The sequence below is a fragment of the Crocuta crocuta genome, unplaced genomic scaffold (assembly GCF_008692635.1).
Source record: "Crocuta crocuta isolate KB4526 unplaced genomic scaffold, BGI_CrCroc_1.0 scaffold50, whole genome shotgun sequence".
Classification (NCBI taxonomy): domain Eukaryota; kingdom Metazoa; phylum Chordata; class Mammalia; order Carnivora; family Hyaenidae; genus Crocuta; species Crocuta crocuta.
Window position 1 is genome coordinate 3,238,996 of NW_027527428.1, and position 13,048 is coordinate 3,252,043.

General features: G+C 62.6%; 2 protein-coding genes across 5 annotated transcripts in view; one reads left to right on the forward strand and one right to left on the reverse strand.

Annotated features, from left to right (window-relative positions):
• The first annotated feature begins 304 nt into the window (after positions 1 to 304).
• On the forward strand, positions 305 to 3,446 carry CDK3 (cyclin dependent kinase 3). 4 transcript variants are annotated; one of them, XM_077754703.1, is made up of 8 exons: positions 305 to 429; positions 731 to 826; positions 909 to 1,029; positions 1,122 to 1,292; positions 1,384 to 1,485; positions 1,743 to 1,946; positions 2,651 to 2,742; positions 2,967 to 3,446. In XM_077754703.1, exons 1-8 carry the CDS (start codon positions 314 to 316, stop codon positions 3,100 to 3,102), a joined length of 1,038 nt encoding a protein of 345 aa, XP_077610829.1. In that variant the 5' UTR covers positions 305 to 313; the 3' UTR covers positions 3,103 to 3,446. The 4 variants fall into 4 exon arrangements, with proteins under 4 accessions (XP_077610829.1, XP_077610838.1, XP_077610846.1 ...); XM_077754712.1 differs by having other exon boundaries at positions 749 to 826; XM_077754720.1 differs by lacking the exon at positions 2,651 to 2,742.
• Positions 3,447 to 4,260: 814 nt separating this feature from the next.
• The window catches only part of EVPL (envoplakin), an 18,632-nt gene continuing 9,844 nt past the window's right edge, over positions 4,261 to 13,048 (reverse strand). The window contains exons 15-22 of the mRNA XM_077754739.1: positions 12,417 to 12,595; positions 12,179 to 12,317; positions 11,893 to 12,086; positions 11,361 to 11,511; positions 9,112 to 9,195; positions 8,887 to 8,997; positions 8,687 to 8,779; positions 4,261 to 7,971 (exon numbers count right to left, since the gene is read on the reverse strand). Of these exons, the coding sequence (XP_077610865.1) occupies positions 4,531 to 7,971; positions 8,687 to 8,779; positions 8,887 to 8,997; positions 9,112 to 9,195; positions 11,361 to 11,511; positions 11,893 to 12,086; positions 12,179 to 12,317; positions 12,417 to 12,595 (4,392 nt within the window). The 3' untranslated portion in view covers positions 4,261 to 4,530. The remainder of the gene's footprint in view (positions 7,972 to 8,686; positions 8,780 to 8,886; positions 8,998 to 9,111; positions 9,196 to 11,360; positions 11,512 to 11,892; positions 12,087 to 12,178; positions 12,318 to 12,416; positions 12,596 to 13,048) is intronic.

A 13,048-nucleotide genomic window follows, 5' to 3' on the forward strand; every position in this document is an offset into this window, starting at 1 on the left:
CCCTGAGCTGACCCCGGCCCCTCAGGCCACCCTTGTGGGTGGCCTTTGCCCCCAGAGCCTGGGGCTGGCAGGGAAAGCCGGGGGTGGGGGTGGGGGGGGTCTTTTGAGAAGTTTGGGCCCTCCTGCACTCCGTAGCCAGACACTTTCAGCTGCCTGGGCCGGGGGGAGGTCTGGGCTGGGGATGAGCTCCCGGGGCTGAGCGGGGCAGAGGCGGGCCTGGGCCTGGGCAGGGGTGGGCTGGACGGGCAGTGGGGCGCTGAGTGTGCCAGTGAATGCCCCAGGCGCGCTTTGTTTCCTGGGCAGCTCTGCGGCTATGGATGTGTTCCAGAAGGTAGAGAAGATCGGAGAGGGCACCTATGGGGTGGTGTATAAGGCCAAGAACAAGGAGACAGGGCAGCTTGTGGCCCTCAAGAAGATCAGGCTGGATTTGTGAGTGCCCAGAGGGCCCCTGGGACACACTGGCCCCGAGGGTGACCCCTGTCCCGTCCCTCACCTCAGGGTTTTACATTCAATTGCACTTCTGAGTGTGCGCAGTTACAGCGGGAAGGGGGGGTGGTGCTCAGAGGTGCAGCCCTCCTCATTCCCGCCACGCTTTGCCGGGGCTTGGTGGTGGTGGTAGTATGTGCTGAGGACCACAGCGCCCCGGCACTGGGGTCCGAGCCATCCTTCTGGAATACAGAACACATAGGTGACCTCCCCCCGCCTTCTTGGCTCCCTGCCTCCACTGCAGTACCCTCCTTTCCTGTAGGGAAACTGAGGGAGTCCCAAGCACTGCCATCAGGGAGATCTCCCTGCTCAAAGAGCTTAAGCACCCCAACATCGTCAGGTGAGGTGGGGAAGGAGGCGGGGAAGCTGGGCCCGTCCCAGTCCAGCCGGGAGCTGCGTTGTGACCGGTGGACCCCGGCCAGGCTGCTGGACGTGGTGCACAGTGAGAAGAAGCTCTACCTGGTGTTTGAGTATCTCAGCCAGGACCTGAAGAAGTACATGGACTCCATGCCGGCCTCCGAGCTCCCCCTGCACTTGGTCAAGGTAGTGAGGGAAGGAAAGGGAAGGCCAGGGACCACCCCGCTCGCCAGCCCCACGTCTGCTCAGCCCGCCCTTTCCCATGCTCGCCATTACAGAGCTACCTCTTCCAGCTGCTGCAGGGAGTCAGTTTCTGCCACTCTCACCGGGTCATCCACCGAGACCTGAAGCCCCAGAATCTGCTCATCAATGAGTTGGGTGCCATCAAGCTGGCCGACTTCGGACTGGCGCGAGCCTTCGGGGTGCCCCTACGCACCTACACCCACGAGGTTCCGCAGGATGGAGGGGAGAGGACGGCTGAAGGGCCGTCACCTGAACACTCAGCCACCCTGCATGATGCTGCTTTCTTGCCCCCCACAGGTGGTGACACTTTGGTATCGCGCCCCTGAGATCCTCTTGGGCAGCAAGTTCTACTCCACCGCCGTGGACATCTGGAGCGTTGGCTGCATCTTTGCCGAGATGGTAGAGAGGGACAGACATGGCCACGCGGGGAGGCCACAGGCAGGGTCCTGCTGGGGGTCGGGGGGACAGTGGGACACTGATGCTCCCATTAGAAGTGGATTAAGGGGTGTTTGGGACTGGTTGTGGGACTGAGGAAGTGGGGCCCCATTCCAGAAACGATCGGGATTCTTAGCACAGCCCCAGGAAGTATATCTTATCTGGTGTTGGGTTCTGCAGAACAAGGGAGTGGACCCCACCCCCCATCGTCCTCATTTCAGGTGACCCGTAGAGCCCTGTTTCCTGGTGACTCTGAGATTGACCAGCTCTTTCGAATCTTTCGGACCCTGGGGACGCCCAGTGAAGCCATGTGGCCAGGAGTCACCCAGCTGCCTGACTATAAGGGCAGTTTCCCCAAGTGGAGCAGGAAGGGGCTGGAGGAGATTGTGCCTGGTCTGGAACCAGAGGGCAAGGACCTGCTCATGGTAGGTACAGCTGTCGGGGGCAGGGGAGGCCCAGAAAGGCTGCTGCTGCTCCCACCAGAAATATCCACTTTGTCAGCCAGCGCCTTGTGTCACCCTACCTCTTTCTGAGTCTCTTTTCTGACCCCTGACTGTCCCTGACTCTGTGTGTACTGATGGTTCAGTCTGGAGGCCCCTCCCCTGAGGAGTCCAGTGTTCGTGTCTCCTTTTAAAACTCCAGTCTTCTAGCTAGCTTTGTTTTTATGCTGCGATACCTGCCCTTTCTCCGTAAGCTCTCCCAGGCAGCGAGCACGCCTCCTGCCACGGTGGTTACTCTCCGCACGAGGTGCTCCCTGCTGTCTGGGCCCCTGTTACACCATCTTGACCCATCGGGCTGGGCCCAGGCCAGACTGCTCAGAAGGCCCCAGATGGAACCCTCTCTTCTTGCCCACAAAGATTTAGAGTCACATTTGTCTCTTGAATCTGGTAGTTGGGCCAGAGGAAGGCGGGGCTGTATTTTCATCTTTCCAGAGGCCTGTGTGTGTCTCTTTACCAACCCAATGCCAGCAAGACAGCATACACCTCCGGCCAAGTGGCTTAGCATTCCATCCGGGTTGCTCCTAGGCAAGGGGTCTGTCCACAGCCTGGCCGGGGGCTCAGGGACTCAGTTCCTGCCCTGCCCTCAGGTATGCTCCCTGGACAGGAGGGCCCTCTCCTTCTCCATACAGAACGAGAAGTCTGCCGCAACCAGACGCGGGCTGAGGTCTGGGAACCTTAGACAGGGAGAAGACAGATGGACTCAGCCTCCGGTCTGCAGGAGGTGGGGAAGGTTTCCCAGGGCTGGACTAGAACTCATTCTTGGTCCCCCGATTCCGACAGCGTCCAGAACTGGCTTGCGAGCTGGGAAGTGGTGGTCGCCTGCAGGTCTGGCTTGAAGGCACCCGGCCTGGGGTTTGGGGCCCGCCACCGAGGGCCTGAGGGTAACTCCTCTTGGGGGCCCAGCCACACCAAGACTCCATCTCTTTCCTCCTCCTTCCTCCCCAGCAACTCCTGCAGTATGACCCCAGCCGGCGGATCTCCGCCAAGGCCGCCCTCGCACATCCGTACTTCTTGGGCGCCGAGACCTCCCGGGCCTCCCACCAGTGCATGCTGGAGCATCTCTGCCGCTGAGAGGGTGTGAGGCCCTCCGCCTCGGAGCCTCTCTCCACTGCTGCCCCAGCTGTCTTCCCACCCATGTCCCGAGAAAGAGGACCTATCTGGGAGAGAGCAAAGCTCTGAGGAATTTGGCATCAGCGGCCAGAGGGCTGAGTTTGGGGTAGTCCTGCCCGCAGGTTAATGAGTTCCTGTGTTGTTTGTTGGGTTAGACAGTCCCGGTTCAAGAGGGGGCACTGGAGCCCCCTGTGCAAGTGCAAGGGGTATGTTAGAGACTGGGCCCCCTGGCGCCTGAAATGACAGTGGCCAAGGAGAGGAGGAAGGCTGCCCCCATGTGGCGGCAAGGCAGAACCAGCCCTCCCCCCCCACCCCCCCAGCTCCGGAGGCTCAGATCTCTCTTGGGTCAGAACCTGACTCCCAGCAGACCCTGGAGAGCCCTGGCCCCTCACCCCTCTGCCTTCTTGCCTCCTGCCAGGCCTGGGAGGGACGCCTGCCCTCCACCGCCTGCCTGGCTCNAGAGAGAGAGAGACATTTTCCTGATCCCAGGGGAGGTCAGGGTATGTGTGTGGCTGTTCTAAGTAGTTGGTTTGTACTTAGGATATGCTTATGTTGTTCGCCTCTGGCTTTAAGAACAGGAAATAAAAGTGCTATATTCCTGAGTTTTTCAGTGTTTTTCTCCTCTGGGGGTTACCAGAGATTTGCTGACAAGGGGGGAGGTTGGGGCGCCTGGAGGGCTCAGTCGGTTAAGCGTCTGACTTCGGCTCAGGTCATGATCTCACGGTTCGTGGGTTCGAGCCCCGCGTTGGGCTCTGTGCTGACAGCCAGCTCAGAACCTGGAGTCTGGTTCAGATTCTGTGTGTCCCTCTCTCTCTCTGACCCTCCCCTGCTCACGCTTTCTCTCTCTCTCAGAAATTAATAAAACATTTTTAAAAAATTTGAAAAGGGGGAGGTTAACATTGGGCTGGAGACTGTTCCTGGCCGGAAGTCAGAGACCCAGAGCAGAGGCAGCAGGGAGGGGCTGTTCAGGGTCTCTCCGGGACCCTCCAGCGTACCCCTCCCAGAGTCCAGGGAGCCGAAGCCCCTTGGAAGCACCCGTCCCCTTCGCCAGGCTGGTTGGGTGGGTCTGCTTCCCACCTGGGAAGGACCCCATCAAGTGTCCCTTGTGCTTACGGCTCAGACAAATCCATCGTGCGTTCCCAAACGTGAACTAGACGCTGGGAGAATTCGTTTATTGGAAGCACTGGGTCGGGGAGGAGGGAGGAAAGAGACGTACCGATCGCTCGGTCTGGGGATGGACTAGGTGCCAAAGTTAGAGGAGAGGGTCCCACACCGTAAACTTTTGAATAATATAGCACAGGGATCAGACGGAAGACCCCCCCCCTCGGATGAGGCCGTTCCAGGGGTGAGGGGTGCGCGCGTCCCACCCTCCCCCTCACGCCCGCTCCCCCGGATCCCCTCAGCGCAGGGAGCGCAGTACTGTGGGGGAGGCGGCGCGGTAGCAGCGGTACCCTTCCAGGGCAGCTGGGAGCAGCAGCAGGCCGCTCAGGGGGTCTCTGCGGCAGCGCCCCATGGCCTCCTTATAGCTGATCCGCTCCTTGGAGATGGGGTCTGTCAGATCTTTCTCATAGCCAGACTCATCCAGCAGGAGCTGGGCCAGCTCCTCGCTGATCATTCCGGAGAGCACGGCCTGCGGGACCGGGATGCGGCCGGTCCTCTTGGGGTCGATGAGCCCCCCAGTCAGGTGCTGCACCTGCAGGTGTGGGAGCACGCTCTCCCAGGGCATCCAGCCCTTCTGGACGGCCTCACCCACCGACAGCCTCTTCTTGGTGACGGGATCCTCAATGCCCGTGAAGGCCTTCTGGGCGTTGAGCAGCCTCTGCGTTGAGGTGTTCTCCACCAGCCCCCTCTCCATAGCCTTGTGCACGGAGTAGCGCTCCCGGCTGAGGAGGTCTACGATGCCCCCCGTGGCCGCCTGGGCCTCCAGCAGCTTCTGCCCGGTGATGGGGTCCAGCATGTTCTTGGCCACTGCCGTCTTGATGGTGCATTTGTTGTCTGTGGTTGTGTCGTAGACGCCGGCGATGGGGAAGCTGTCTTCGCCGAGCCCGAGAGAGAGGCCGGGAGAGAAGAAACCGGTGCTCTGGGGGGCTGGGGAGGCGAGCGGGGACTTGGAGATGATGGAGCCAATGGAGAGCGAGGCGCAGGGCTTGGTCTCCCCTGCCACGAGCAGAGCGAACTCGGAGATGGGGAGGCGGCCGTCCTTGTAGAGATGGTACTCCTCCTTGGAGATGCGCCGGCAGCGCAGGGCGGCCTCGATGGAGTACTGCTTCCCGCTCTTGCGGTCCAGGAGCACGGACTCCTCCCCGCAGGGGCCCGAGGTGGTGACCTCCTCCCAGTCACACTCGAGCTCCTGTAGCTGGAGGTACTGGTCTCGATCGATGATGCCCCTCTTGTAGGCCTCGTACGGGGACATGTCCTTCCCCGTCTCCGGCTCCAGGATGGAGATCTTGGTGGAGAGGTTGGTCTCGCGCGTCTGGGTCTCCTGGTTGAGCTCCTCCCTGCTCACCCTGGCGTGCAGGTCTCGCAGGGTCCTCTCCTTCTCATGGATCTGGTCCTTCTCGCGGAGGATGGCCGCCTCGAGCTGCGAGAGCTCCTGGCCCCGCTGGGCGGCCTTCTGGCGCTCGCTCTCCGACCTCTGGCTGAGCAGCTGCGCCTCCTCCTGCAGATGCAGCACCGTCTGCTGCTTCCGCCTCTCCAGCTCCCGCAGCTCCTGCTGCAGCTGCCGGCGCTCCTGGGCCGCCTGCTCCCGGCCCTTCTGCAGCTCGGCCTCCTCCCGGGCCCACGTCTTACTCAGCGCCTCGGCCTGGTCGATGCGCTCGCGCAGGCGCCGCACCTCCTCCTCCCGGTTCTGCCGCGCCGAGCGCTCCTTGCTGAGCGCCTCCCACGCCCGGGACCGCTCGCCCTCCAGCACCGGGTCCTTCTCCACCCGGATCACCTCCTTGTAGATGGTCTTCTCCTGCGATTTGGCCGTCTGGAGGACGTCGATCTGCACCTGCAGCTGCTTGCACTCCCGATGCAGCCCTGTCACCTGGGCCTTCTCCCGGCCCAGCTCCTGCCGCAGGGCTTCCATGGACTTCTCCAGGTCCGGGTCCGTCTCCAGCTGGACCACCTCCTCCATGATGATCTTCTCTTGCACCACGGGCGGCCGCTTCTCCAGCTCCCGGATCCGCAGGCTCAGCTGCCGCAGCTCCCTCTCCGCGGCCAGCTTCTTGCCCCGGTCCTCCCGGAAGCCGAGCAGGCCCTCCTTCTCCTGCACGCCGGCCCGGAGCTGCTGCACCTCCCGCTCCAGCTGCCGCCGCCGGGCCGCCTCCTCGTCCAGGCTCCGGCTCAGCCGGCCGTGGTCCTCCCGGAGCCGCGGGTCCTTGCGGGTGACCACCACCTCCTGCACCACCACCTTCTCTTCGGGCCGCCTCCTCTCCAGCAGCAGGTACTTACTCTGCAGCTCGGACACCGCGTCCTCGGCCGCCCGCCTCTTCTGCGCGGCTTCTCGTACCTCCTGGCGCAGCCGCTGGGCCTCCTTCTCCAGCACCGGGTCCTTCTCGCGGCGCACCACCTCCTTGTTCACCGTCTTGGTCTCCACCTTGGCGCGCTCCCGCTTCCACTGGTCGCGCCCCCCCTGCAGCCGGATGAGCTGCTCCTGGGCCCGCCCGCTGCTGTTGACCAGCTCGTTGAGCTGCGCCTTCAGGCGGTCGATCTCCCGCAGGACCTCAGGGTTCCTCTCGTGTCTCACCACCTCCTGCGTCACCTCCTTGTACTCCACCGCGGGCTTCTGGGCGCGCAGGGCCGCCAGGTCGGGCAGCAGCGCCGCCACCTCCTTCTCCACGCGGCTCCTCTGGCCGGCCGTCTCCTGCAGCCGGGCCCGGAGCCGCGCCATCTCCTGCTGCGTCTCGGGAGCCACCTGGAAGGTCTCGCGGACGTGCTCCTGGAGCTCGACTTTGGGCTTCTGCTTCGCCGCCGCGCTGTGCTTGCCACGCAGCTCCTCCAGCTCGCGCGCCAGGGTCACGTTCTCGCTCCGGGTCTCCTCGAGGAGGCTCCTCAGCCTCGACGCCTCTTCCAGGAGGCCGGGGTCCCGCTCCACCTTCTTCACCTCCTTCACGATCACCTTGGGCTCCACGGCGCCGATCGCCCGCTCCAGCTCGTCAATGCGAGCCCGCAGCTTGGCCACGGCCTCCTGCGCCCCCTTCCTCCGCGCGGTGTCCTCCTCCAGCTGCAGCCTCAGGGCCTGGGCCGCCTTGAGCACTTCCAGGTCCTTCTCCACCTTGACCACCTCTTTGACCACGACCTTCTCCTTCACGTTCGGCTCCTTCTTCTCCAGGGCCAGCAGCTCCTTCTTGAGCTCCTCCAGCCGGGCCGAGACGGCGGCGTTCTGGCCCCGCAGCTGCTGGATCTCGCTGCTGAGCTGGGCCGCCTGGCTGTCCAGGCCAGGGTCCCTCTCGATCTGGGTGACCTCCTTGGTCAGCAGGTGAGGCTGCGCAGCCCGCCGCTTGCTCTCCAGCTGGACCACGCGCTGGGCCGCGGCCTCCAGGTCCGCCTGCAGGCCGGCCCGCTTCTGGCCCTCGTCTTCCACCTGGGACCTCAGCCGGGACAGGTCGCTCTCCAGCTGGGGGTCCCGGTAGAACTCCACCACTTCCTTCTCCTCCAGCCTCTCCAAGGGCCGCTGGGTCCTCAGCTGCAGCAGCTGGTTCCTCTGCTCCTCCAGCTCGTGCCGCACCTGGGCCACCCGCTTCCTCTCCTCCTCCAGCTGGGACCTCAGGGCCTCGGACTCCTTCCCTGCTCGGGCGGGGCCCTCACACCCCTGCCGAGCAGCGTGCGTCACCTGGCTGTCCTCACTGAGCAACTGCTGCAGAGAGAGAGGGGAGGAGGGGAAGGGTCTTGGAGGGGAGGCGGGGTGGGAGGAAGGGAGGAGCCCCATATCTACCGCACCCCTCGCACCCTGAGATCAGAGACTCCTTCCCTGCTTCCTGAGGCTTCCTGAGGCTTCTGGGAGCAGGGGCTGCAGACCCGAGGGGCTTGGATGCAGGGTTCTGAGAGGACCCCTCGGCCCCGTGACGCAAGGCAGCGTTCAGGCGGCATTTGCACTGGAGCGTGCACACAGGACAGGGTCTCCTTTCCAAAGCTTTACCCCTCCCCTTCCATCCAGCCATCCAGGCTCCGGGGTATGGGCCTACGCTCCTCTGGGGGTGTTGGGGGGGGTGCTCCGCTGGGCAGGAGAAAGCTGGCAAGTCTCTCAGCCAGACTCCAGGAGCCGTAGAAGGCTCTGTGTCCCAGCGATGGAGACCCAGGTGGCTTCTTGCCCCTCGCGGCTGGTCCTAAGCTGAAGACTTTGTGGGGGATTTTCTCCTGTCCCCGCGGGCGGACTGCCCGGCGGCTAAGCTGTGACTGCACTGACTGACGTCTCCGGGGCCTGACTCTGAGGTGGTTCCCGGCCTGGAAGAGCTGCTGAGGAGAGAACCAGGGAAGGCAGGGAGCGGTAGCGCTCAGGCCGCCGAGCCTGCCCCGTCAGTGACCAGCCCAGGCCGCCTAGCACAGGGCCGGAGTGGCCGCTGTCCCCATACCTTCTCGAGCATCCTTCTGGCAAACTCCAGCTGGCACAGCTGCTGCTGGCACACGGCTGCCACCTCCGTGTAGGCCTTTGTCAGGTCCCTCTCCTGGGGGCGGGGGGCGCGGGGAGGGAGAGGGAGGTCAGAGTCAGCTCAGCTGCAGAGCTGGCAGAGCTGGCGCTGACGGACACGGACCCTGCTGGGTCCCCTCTCACCTGGGCGTGGATGCTCTCCTGCAGGGGAGCCCCTCGGGGTCTGTCCGGGTCCGCCCCTGCCCGGCTGGTCTCCAGGGAGCAGCGGTAGGTGTCTGCCTGCAACCCGTAGTCCTGAGCAGGGAGGGAAGGACAGCAGGCCAGGGGTCAGCGGGGGGGGAGGCAGGGGATGGGAGAGCCGAGGGCTGGCAGGGGGAGGGAGGGAGGGGAGAGACATACTGTGCTCACCTGGAGGGCTGCCTGCAGGCTGTGGGAGAGGCGGGAGGCTGTGGCCCTGTCCTGCTCTCGGCCCTGGATCTCCTGCTGTAGCCTCTGCCAGGGCAAGAGCGAGAGTCAAGGGAGGCGAGCAAACACCTCCTCCCGGCGCCCTCCTCCCGGCGGCGCTCAGGCAGCCAGCACACGCCTGGGGCCGCAGGGCAGGAACTTGCCTGGGAAGCTGCCCTTTCCGGGGTCTCTCTTTCCAGAAATTCTTCCTTCCTCTTTTTTTTTTAAATATTTTTTTAATGTTTTATTTATTTTTTGTAATTTTTTTTTAATGTTTTATTTATTTCTAGGAGAGAGAGAGAGACAGCATGAGCAGGGGAGGGTCAGAGAGAGAGGGAGTCACAGACTGAAACAGGCTCCAGGCTCCGAGCTGGCAGTCAGCACAGAGCCCGACGCGGGGCTCGAACCCACGAACCGCGAGATCATGACCTAAGCGAAAGTCAGACGCCCAACCGACTAAGTCACCCAGGCGCCCCATAATGTTTTATTTATTTCTGAGAGCGAGAGAGAGACAGCGCAAGCAGGGGAGGGTCAGAGAGAGAGAGGGAGACACAGAATCGGAAGCAGCTCTAGGCTCTGAGCTGTCAGCACAGAGGCGGATGCGGGGCTCGAACCCACGAACTGTGAGATCATGACCTGAGCCGAAGTCGGATGCTCAACCGACTGAGCCACCCAGGCACTCCCCCCCCCTTTTTTTTATGCTTGTTTATATTTGAGAGAAAGAGAGAGAGAACACAGTGGGGGAGGGGCCAAGAGAGAGGGAGACACAGTATCTGAAAGCAGCTTCAGGTTCTGAGCCGTCAGCACAGAGCCAGACACAGAGCTCGAACCCACGAACTGTGAGACCATGACCTGAGCCAAAGTCAGACACTTAACCGACTGAGCCACCCATTCTTCTTTCCTCTCTTTGGGAGAATCGCTTCCTTCTGCCTAGTGCCCCTCAGAGTCATGTCCTAGCCTAGAGGCCTTCAGCCTGCGAGTCACCTAGACAGCCTGTTAAAACAGAGCCTGAAGGCCCCACCTCCAGAGTTCCTGACTGAGCCGACCTGGGCTGGGGCCTGAGAATTTGCATGTCTAAGTGTCTCCATTATGCTGTGCTGCAGGCCCAGGGACCCGAGAACCACCTCTTGGACTGAGAAGTTCTTTTTATTGTTATTATTATTTTTTAATGTTTTATTTATTTCTGAGAGAGAGAGACAGCATGAGCAGTGGAGGGTCAGAGAGAGAGGGAGACACAGAATCTGAACCAGGCTCTAGGCTCTGAGCTGTCAGCACAGAGCCCAACGCGGGGCTCGAACCCACGAACCATGAGATCATGACCTGAGCCGAAGTTGGACGCTTAACCGACTGAGCCACTCAGGCGCCCCAGGGGAACTTTTTTAAAAGTACTGATGTGGGGCTCAGCCAATTAAGTGTCTGACTCTTGATTTTGGCTCAGGTCATGCATGATCTTACAGTTCGTGAGATCGAGCCCCGAGTCTGGCTCTGTGCTTGGGATTCTCTCTCTCCATTCCTACTCCATGCACAAGTGCATGCTCTCTTTTTCTCTCCCTCAAAATAAAGAAACAAACTTAAAAAAAACAAAAGTACCAATGTTCTGGTCCCAGCCATTCCGATTTAATCAGTCTGGAATGGGGCTCTGGTACAGGGATGTTGTAAAAGCCCCCTGGGAGATTCTAATCTGCAGCCAGGTCTAAGAATCTCTGTCCCAAGCCCCCTGCCTGACATTACCCGGTTACTCTCTCCCTAGACATTGTCGTCTCTCCTGCCGCCCCGGGCGCTTGTCTTCCAGACCACATGCCCTGACCCCCCTGTGTCCTGCTAGGGGCTCCCACACTGCTCGGGCTCTTCCCCAGGGCCCTTACCAGCATGGTGGTCTGCGCTGCACCGGCCTCCCCCACCAGGCTGGCTGCCCCCGGGGCCCCTGGTTCATTGCCAGTACATAGTAGGGGGGTGGCAAGTAGGAGGAAAAGGATGTGCTAAGAGTCGGAGTCCCCAGGAGCATACAGCTCGCTGCCCGCCTCATACCAGATGGACATGGGCTTGCCGTTTCTGTGGGCAAAGTGGAGCCAGTGTTTCGGGTAGGGGTGACCCCCGAAGGGGGCGGCGCTTGGAGGGCTCTTAGAACGCTGGCCACTAGGGGGCCACTCGCGCCCAGGCAGCTCTATGGTGGGGAGGCCCCAAGCGGCCTGCAGCCTCGGCTCCTCCCTCACCTTCTGCGCCTGCAGCTTGTAGGCAATCTGGCTGGGGCCGTCGCTGGGCCGCACTTGGCCGCGGGGCAGGTGCTCCAGCCAGAAGCTCAGGTTGTCCCTGCAGTTCTTGAACTGCTGGTAGGTGAGGCTGGCGTCCTGCAACATCTTCTCCCTGCGGGAGGAGGGGACCCAGAGCAGAGGTGACAGCTACCCTCTGGGGACAGGCGAGGGGTGCACGGAGGAGACTGGTGGGTGCCTCCCTCCCTGGGACGGGTCAGGAGGCCTGAGGGACCCACTGTGCTGATGCCCTGACTCTGGACCCTATGCTGGAGTTGGGCATTCAGGGATAGACCAGAGGGTCCATGCCAGGGACGGAGGGAGGGAGGGAGGCTCACCCTGGGAGATGGGTGCTGTTATTGTCCCATTTTAGTTGCGGAAAACCTAGCCTCAGAGAGGTGAAGTCGCCAGTCCAAGGTCACACAGCGTGGGGGCAGCAGCCACTGCTGCGCGCTGTGGGGGGCGTGCCTCGAGCCCTCATGGCCCAGCCACTCACCGCAGGTCCAGCTGGTCCCCCACAGCGTGGTAGCGGTCAGTGAGGGCCCTCGCCTGGCGCTGCTGGCGGGGCAGATCTTGGCAGAACTCACGCAGGTTGTTCTGCAGGGTGCTGCACGCGTGCTCGGTGGCCTTCAGCTCGCGGTGCAGCCCCAGCACGCAGGCCTGCTGTCCCAGCAGCTCCCTCCGCAGGCGCTGGGTGGGGAGGGGACACAGCGCCTTGCACCTGTGGCTCCATCCACCTCCACCCCTCCGCAAATCCTTGGCAGGGCCACCGGGCCCCTCACCTGCAGCTCGCTGACCCTGTCCTGCAGCGCGCCTGGGCTGGCAGGGAGAGGGGGCTCCTGCGCCACAGAGGACTCGAAGCCTCGGATGACCCTTTCTGCTTCCTGGATCTGCCGCTCCAGACCCAGGGCCGCTCTGGCTCTGTCTCAAGTGGGGGCTCAAGGTCAGGAACTCCCGAGGCCACACCCACCTCAATGGCACCACCCCGCTGTCCCCCTTCCCAGTCCCTGGAGCACTCACTTCTCCCCGTAGAGGTTGCAGAGAACCTGAACATCACTATACTTGTTCTTGACACTGTTGAGGGCCACGGGCAGGTGCAGGGCCACGGGGCCCACGGGCCGGCCAGACAGAAACGCCTCACACTCGTGCTGGGCCGCCTCCTTCTCTGCTCCCAGGCTCTGCAGCCGCTGGGCTGTGCCCTGGGTGGGGGGTAGGGGGGATGGACAGAGTCAGAGGTCTCCTTCCAGAAGGGTCCACCCAACCCTGCTCACATGGCCAGAGATCCAGGATCAGTCCTGGTCCCCAGAATCCCCTTGTGGATGACCTTGGGCCGGTCAACCTCGCTGAGCACCCCTCCGCCATGTCCTCATGTGCAGAACGACTGATGGGAGGAGGCAGCACAATTCTGGGGGCGTCGCTGTGCCGCTCACAAGACTTCAGGCCTAATTGCGCTTTGGGGGGCCCCCAGCACCCCTAACGTGGGAGATGTGGGGGCTTCAGGACTTGCCATGTCCCCTGTGCAGTCATAGCCGGTGACTCACCGGCCCAGGTGTAAAGGCCCAGCCCCCTGTCGGCCCCAGAGCCTCAGATGGCGGCGGGATCTGTGTTGAGGCTACTTTGTGGCCCCTGCCTGCTCCCCCCGCCCCGTCCCC

Excerpts from the sequence above, each read along its gene's own strand:
- CDK3 (XM_077754703.1), top strand. The coding sequence starts at position 314 with ATGGATGTGTTCCAGAAGGTAGAGAAGATCGGAGAGGGCACCTATGGG. Across the intron at positions 1,030-1,121 it reads TCCCCCTGCACTTGGTCAAG|AGCTACCTCTTCCAGCTGCT; the intron begins GTAGTGAGGGAA and ends TCGCCATTACAG. Across the intron at positions 1,947-2,650 it reads AGGGCAAGGACCTGCTCATG|AACGAGAAGTCTGCCGCAAC; the intron begins GTAGGTACAGCT and ends TTCTCCATACAG.